The sequence below is a fragment of the Diplotaxodon limnothrissa genome, linkage group LG6, assembly GCF_057381915.1.
Source record: "Diplotaxodon limnothrissa isolate DT_005_m linkage group LG6, D_limnothrissa_male_GT1.1, whole genome shotgun sequence".
NCBI lineage: Eukaryota > Metazoa > Chordata > Actinopteri > Cichliformes > Cichlidae > Diplotaxodon > Diplotaxodon limnothrissa.
Window position 1 is genome coordinate 31850117 of NC_140601.1, and position 7149 is coordinate 31857265.

The 7149-nt window shown below is 40.6% G+C and overlaps 1 protein-coding gene across 1 annotated transcript; it reads right to left on the reverse strand.

The window, feature by feature from the left end:
• Nucleotides 1-5125: 5125 nt before the first annotated feature.
• fgf20a (fibroblast growth factor 20a) lies at nt 5126-6754 on the reverse strand. Its single transcript, XM_085356166.1, has 3 exons — nt 6430-6754; nt 5504-5607; nt 5126-5371 (listed from the first exon to the last, which is right to left on the reverse strand). The coding sequence occupies exons 1-3, from the start codon at nt 6752-6754 to the stop codon at nt 5126-5128; spliced, it is 675 nt and encodes a 224-aa protein (XP_085212292.1).
• Between the last annotated feature and the right edge of the window lie 395 nt (nt 6755-7149).

A 7149-nucleotide genomic window follows, 5' to 3' on the forward strand; every position in this document is an offset into this window, starting at 1 on the left:
AAGAATTTTACCACATTTTTTCCCCTTGTTTTCTATGATGATTCCTGCATGGATCCAGCAGTGGAGATCTAACCAGTCAGTGGAAAACCCCACAGAGGATAGACGGAGAAAGAAGAAACAGGATTGAGGCATGGCAATGCACACACACACACACACACACACACACACACACACACACACACAGGCCTTCACACATCAGTCAGACAGCCCTCTAGTCAGGAGAACCCCTGGCTCACCTTCACACAGATTCACAGATCACACGCACACACACGCACACACACAGAAGTTGTGCTGACATGAATCTGTGCAGTCACTTTGAGTCACATAAACATGCCTCTCCCTCCCTGCAAACACACACACACACTTCAAAGGAAGATTGTAACCCGACAGACCAGCAAAGCACTAAGAACCCATATAGTTTTTTTCCTCTCTATTTTATCTTCTCCGAAACCCACCTGTTTCTTGAAAACTTTTAAGTCATACATGCCTCTCTCTTTTTCCTAGTTTTTAAGATGTTTCTCTCTTGCTGTGTCTGACATGAAGTTTCAGTCAGTATCCATATGCTGGTACTCAGGTACCGTTTGTGTGATGTTCTTTTCCTCTTAGCCTACACTGTACACCCCTATCAGAGGATTATACACACACTGAACCGTGTCCTAACTAGACACAATGTAACCGTGCTCCAGCCTGTACAACTGGGCAGATATGAACGAAAGCACTATGTAATCTTATCTGAAACATGTTGCCAAGCTGATGAGCCAGTATGCTGGCACCATCCTATGCATGACAGTATCTCCTTGATGTGAAATGCAGCTGGACACATAAAAGAATATCAGGCAAATAAGAAGGAGCTGCTCTCTTCCCAGTTTCACACCAGCCAGATGTTTCAGGGTACAGGTAGTCTTCCATCAGTACTGTACAGAGTTAGGCTTTGTTAGGCCATTTTAGCCTTGACCCCAGTACACAGGGGTCCTGTGGATGTCACAACAGGGGGTTATTCAGGACTCCGATAACTATAGAGCCTGTTCAAGCACTTAGCCTGCACAAAGTAGATTAAAGGTTACCAAACATTACGTGGGGGGCAAATCCCTTAATCACACGTGGGCCTCAGGTAATTCTAGTCCCGTGTGAAGAGTACTTAAGGTGTGCTAAAGTAATTCTAAAGATTGACATGTTTCTTGGTTATGCTAACTAGCCTACTCCAGTTTCACTCTCCTTTAAGAGCCTTAATTAAATTTTGTTTGAATTATTAAACTTTAACAAACAGATGCACAGAGTAATAAAACATGCTTACCTCAAGGGCCATTTACAAGCTTTTGATCTTCATGCACAGCTTTTATCCAAAGATAGATTTGGATTATTTTGTGGACTATCCTAAGCACCTTTGCCTTTAATTCATTTTGCTATACCCACAAAAGCTTGCAGTGCACTTTAAGTAGCATATCTGTAAAATGTTATTATAGCTAGTTAAGTTGCTAATTATTGGTAGCTCCATGAGATGTTTGAAGAAGGAGCGAAGTTAAGTTGTTCTCACTGGGAACTTTGTTTTTGCCTCCACAGAGGTTTAAGCCTTTACATAATGTTTATATAACCACACAATAATATATAGAATCTGTACAAAAGGAGCCAGATTTTGGTAATACAAGCTTCAGTAGAGGAGGCTTTGGGAAAAAACAGTAAATGAAGAACACATTCACTGACGTGCAATCTCAAAAGCACTCACTGTCATCTTATAGTAAACAAGGAACGGGAAGTCTTGCCCCAGACTTCTAGTTATCTGTTATTTGCATATCTGCTGCAAAGTTTTGCAGTTGTAGAAACATTTCATCACTCATCCAAGTGACTTCTTCACTCTCAGCCAACTGCAGGTTTCCCCAACCTTATAAACACTGCAGTTGCACAATGACTGAAACTAGCACCAAGTTGCAAGCTCAGTTTCATGATCGTTAATATGCAAATTATCATGACCACTGATCAGTGACTATGAGTACTATTCACAAAGTTGGGATGGTGATGATGAAAGAGTTCAGCAATGGTCATTCCCTTTTCACATATAAAGCCTCCCTGAGTTGTCAAAGGAGCTTGCAAAGAAAAGCGTCTGGACTTCTTTAAGTTGCTTGAAGACGTTTCACCTCTCATCCGAGAAGCTTCTTCAGTTCTAAGGTCAAATGGTGGAGAGTCCCAGATATAAATATATATATTTATATCTGGGATATATATCCAGATATAAATATATATATTTATATCTAGATATATATCCCTGAGTTCCATCAAGTCAAATGCAATCAACTTTCTGTGATTAAGAACTGATGATTTCATAAGACTGGGCCTTTTATAGTAAAAAAGGGGAACTTTAAGATCATAATTTTTGAACAGCTGCTAACTGGACTTTGAAGTGAGCAGCTAGTAAATAATCCTTTGAATTATAGTGTTTGGTCAATATCGATACTGAACTCAACACACCGTGTTGAATGAAACCTGGGAAATATTCTGTGCAAAATGCTTTAAACACTACTAAACAAACATCATGCTTTCTCGTCTTGATGCATTCTCAATCATCCAGGAAAGTAAATCTCCAAAAGTTGATTCTGTTCATCTGGACGTAGCGTTTTGTGGGAGAAACGTTTCGTCACTCATCCAAATGACTTCTTCAGTCTCAGCTGACTGCAGGTTTGGGAGGTCCCCAGCCCATTGTTCCTTCAGTGGGCTGGTTTCAGTCATTATGCAAATGTACTGTTTATAAGATTTGGGAAACCTGCAGTCAGCTGAGACTGAAGAAGTCACTTGGATGAGTGACAAAACGTTTCTCCCACAAAACGCTACGTCCAGATGAACAGAATCAACTTTTGGAGATTTACTTTCTCCTTCATCGTACTCGTCTTTGTCATGTTAGCTTTACCTTTTTAGTAATACAGATAACTGAACACTGTGATTGATAAATGATTAAGGCAGTGAAGACTCTAATGATGATTAAAGCTGGCTGAAAGTCAAACAATGGACTGCAATCTCTCTTTAACTTTTGCCATTGTGAAATTTGACCAAATCAGTTTCAGGTGTGTTAAGAATGAGGGATGACTCACACAGGATATGTGAATGAAAGAGCCATAGCATTAGCCCTGTCAATCACGTGTCTAGTTGGAGATCACAGTAACTCATTGCCCCATCTCGTTGTCTTCCGTACTTCAAATTGTGATCCATTTAACTACAAAAAAGATGCTAAATATTTTTTTCCAATTCAGGCTTTTTTTTTTTAAAACAAATTTTGTGGACGTTGTTAACTAAGAGAGGGCTGATAATCCAGCTATCAGGTTATCTGTGCCATGTAACATGTATAGCATGATGTATAGTATATTGAAGGGGAAATCTAGCAATATTACTTGTCAAAAACAATGTACCAGTTTTTTAAATGACTATTTTAACTGTATAAATAACTTAAATTAATATCAGTGTATAAATCAGTACTATGTGCAGCTCTTGATGTGATTATTAAGAATGGAAAAATGCCCAAATGATGTCATTTCAGTTGTCTTGCTTTTTTTTGGAGAGTAACAAATATTAAAGTTGAAATATGGGAATTTTTCTGTGTGTGTGATTGAATCACAGAATAGGGTAGCTTTCAACTTTTACTTCCTCGTATCTTCTTTCTTCCTGTTTTCTGGATATTGCCCCTGCCTCCCAGTAGACAGGGACTGACAAAAAAGGAGGCTTCTAGAAGAGCTGAGAGGGAGGAATCACACACGTGTGCTATGCAGAAGTCTTATATAAACTTTTTTCACACAAAAATGCTACACCACCACAGTTTAACATTGCAAAAGACTTAAAGTGCATCTATTTCTTATGGATGTCTATTTTTAAGGTTAGTGATTGGTTGTTCCAGACAAGTTCTCCAGATAAATGTTGTACTAGTCATAAAGAAGTCAACGTTTTTAATATCATTGCCAACATGCAGATTAAGTTAACCACATTGGCTCAAACAGACAAAGCACTGGAAAGATTGGAAAGACTGATATGATCGATATTGCAGTTTAAGAAGTCATAGCGTCAATATGCAGAACACAAAGTCTCAAAAACTATGAAAAGACCTCCTTCAATGACCACAAAACAACAGTTTATACTATGATGATAAAATAAATAAGAAAAATCTCGTGCATATTCTGGATGTTTTTATTTTATTTTATCTCATAGCTGTAAAAATATAGTCTCAAAATAAATAAATATATGAAATAAATATACTGTATGTCCTTGGAAAGGAAAACTCATAAATAAGAATAAAGATTTCAAAATGTCTGTAAAGGTGTCTTTGTCAGTCCCATCCATTGTTTGACAGCAGTCGGAATTCCTTCACTGGCTTCCATAAGAGCTCCATTACAAAACACACCATCCCACACACAGGACACTGTTATTCTTCTCTTCCTCCTCATGCATTTTGCAGAAAAATCATAGTCTGGATTGATTTCAAAGGGTACTTCACCCATGCCATCACAACAGTCATTTCAGTACATGTGATTATCCCAGCTCTAAGACCCGTTTTACAGAACAAATGTGGCTGCCTTCCAGTGCATGAACTTTTTTTAATGTAAACCAGCCACACTTTATAGTGGATTTTGCATGTAAATTATTTGTTTACTTAGCAGCCACAGTAATGTTGGAATAAAAGGTCGACTCAAAACATCAAAATTGACAAGACACAGCAGTAAAAGGTTACTAGCAGCCAGTGGTTAATCTCAGCTATCAAGTTCACAGCTTTGTCCTTTTGAACATGCAGTCTGGGCAAGCAGATAGTTGGATTTCATTAGTGAAACTTAATAAAAATTTAAAGATCATCCGTTTGGCCACCAGGGCTTTTGCATAGGCTGATAAGGTGAAAATATGTGGAGCCCCAGTAGTCTCTGTCATGGGGCTCTTCACAGGTTCCACAGAAGATCCCTGATGCTGTTCAGTCACATTCCCCAGCCAGTCGGGTTTTCTTTCCTTCCTCCATGCCAGCAGTGGGGAGTGTTGATTTGGTGCACTTTTACGATCCTATTTTTTCCACATAAACAAGATCATCCATCTCCCTTAAGGGGATGACCTCGGGTGCACTTCTGCTTTTAACCTTGCTTTTCACCAGCTAATTCATTCTGCCTCAGCTCTGACCCAGTATGTCTCTGTACAGCTCTGGAACTCTTTCTGGATCTACAGGTCTTGGTAGGAAGTGAGTGAACCTCTGATGCCTCCTTGATCTTGTTCCATCACGGGACGTCCCATCTTTGTTCAAAGCAACAAAATAAAATGAACCTTTCTCTCCATGCCGATAGATGTTAGAGGAGTAGGTGTTGTACCAGTTTTCTTCAAATTGCTCTCTGAAAACACATTCTGCTGACAGCTTCTCCTGCAGAAAGAGAGGACAACAACGGATGAGTTTTAGGGTGCAAAATGTGCCACCTACTGGCTGTGGACATCATTCTTGAAAAACAGAAATATGTGTGTGCCAATATGTATCTGTTCAAAGGTGTATACTTACAGAGCCGTACAATTCTCCCTTGCTGTTCATGGCAAGGTAAAGGCCACTGTCCACCCCTTTGATGCTGACGAGTCCCACAGCTAAACTGATGAATTCCAGTATACCTGCAAACACACATTACATTACATTAATTAAACAATCATTAATCAATTAAGCAATCATTAGCATATCTGGCAACATGGAAATATTAAATAGCAATTCATATTTGGTATAATAGAGCACTAGTCTTGCTGACAACGTTTCAGTTTACTAAATTGTGTCTGTTCTCCATACAAATTCGTAGAGTATGTCCATCAAATGCCTCTGACAAGTTAGGTTAGAGTGGTTTCTGGTATGAGGTTACAACCAAATCTCAAATGAAATGAATCAAGTACCAGAGGCGCTACAACCTTGCAGCGATAAATAATCTACTTTTGATGTGCCGCAACCTGCAGCTTTTTATCTTGATAGCTGGAGATAAGTTTGTAAAAGCGTCCAATCTAATCTGAAAGAGGAAACGTGGTAAAAAAAAAAAAAAAAAAGTGCAAATATATAATATCTCAAATGTTGTTCCACCTGGAAATAGCGGCTGCATTCATGATTAGCGTTTGATTAAAGCAGCCTGTATTGGCATGGGTATTTCAAGTCACGACGGCTGTGACTGTAGGAGTGATGCAGCTATTTCCCCGTATGAGTTATAAGTCCTCTGTTATAACTCATGGCCACCTCTATTTTATATATTATTTGGTATACAATCCAGTAAGCTTTTCGCTGCTGTATGCTGATTATCACTATTTCCTCCCCTGTTTAGATTCTGTTTGTATGTGAGTCTGTCAGCGTCTCCACCACAATGATACCTGACAGTGTGTCAATCAGTCTGAAAATTCAAAATAGCTTTTCTATGCTCTTACTACTACTTGTGCTGCCAGAATTCACAGGCTCTGTACCGAATCTGCTGTGGTCTTTCCTGGTGCCCTGCACGGTGCCGTCAGGATGAATCTCCAGGTGGAACCCGGTCCTGCAGTACAGCTGCCTCCGCCTCAGAATCCCCTTCAGATGGCTGAGGTCCGCCAGGCTCCGGGACAGCCTCTCCGCAGACATTAGGTGCTCTTGCTGTTGTCCATGTCCCCCCATTATCAATCCGGTCGCCGAATTGTAGTCCACCGCCCCGGCAGGGGTGAGAATAAACTGAGAGCCAACGGGAGCCGGAACGGCACCAAAGCTGTCCAAAAATCCGTTGGCGAAGCTCCCAACCTCGGCCGCTGCCCCCATCACAGATGACACACCAGATCCTGTTTGCAGCGTAGGAGCTCCAAGTCGAGTTCCAAGTGATGAGTAGAGAGCCTCTATATGAGCAAGTGAGCGAAGGTCAAGCCGAAAGGCGAAGAAAGGGAAAAAGTTGACCGTGCGTGCAGAGAAAATCCCTGTGATCAGACTGGCATCTAATTGAGATTAAACTCCTGCGTTATCTTGATGTTGGATGAGTACGCATCCCCGCTTGCTGCAGCGTGTGTCCCCCGTCTCCTCTCTTCTGCTATTTATCCTTCTTTCCTCTCTTCTATTCTCTCCTCTTCAACTCGGGATACTCCCCCTTTGCTCCTGTGCGCACCAGGGTTTTCCTCTCTCTCTCCCTCTCTTTCTCACCCCCCTCTCTTGCTCTCTCTCGC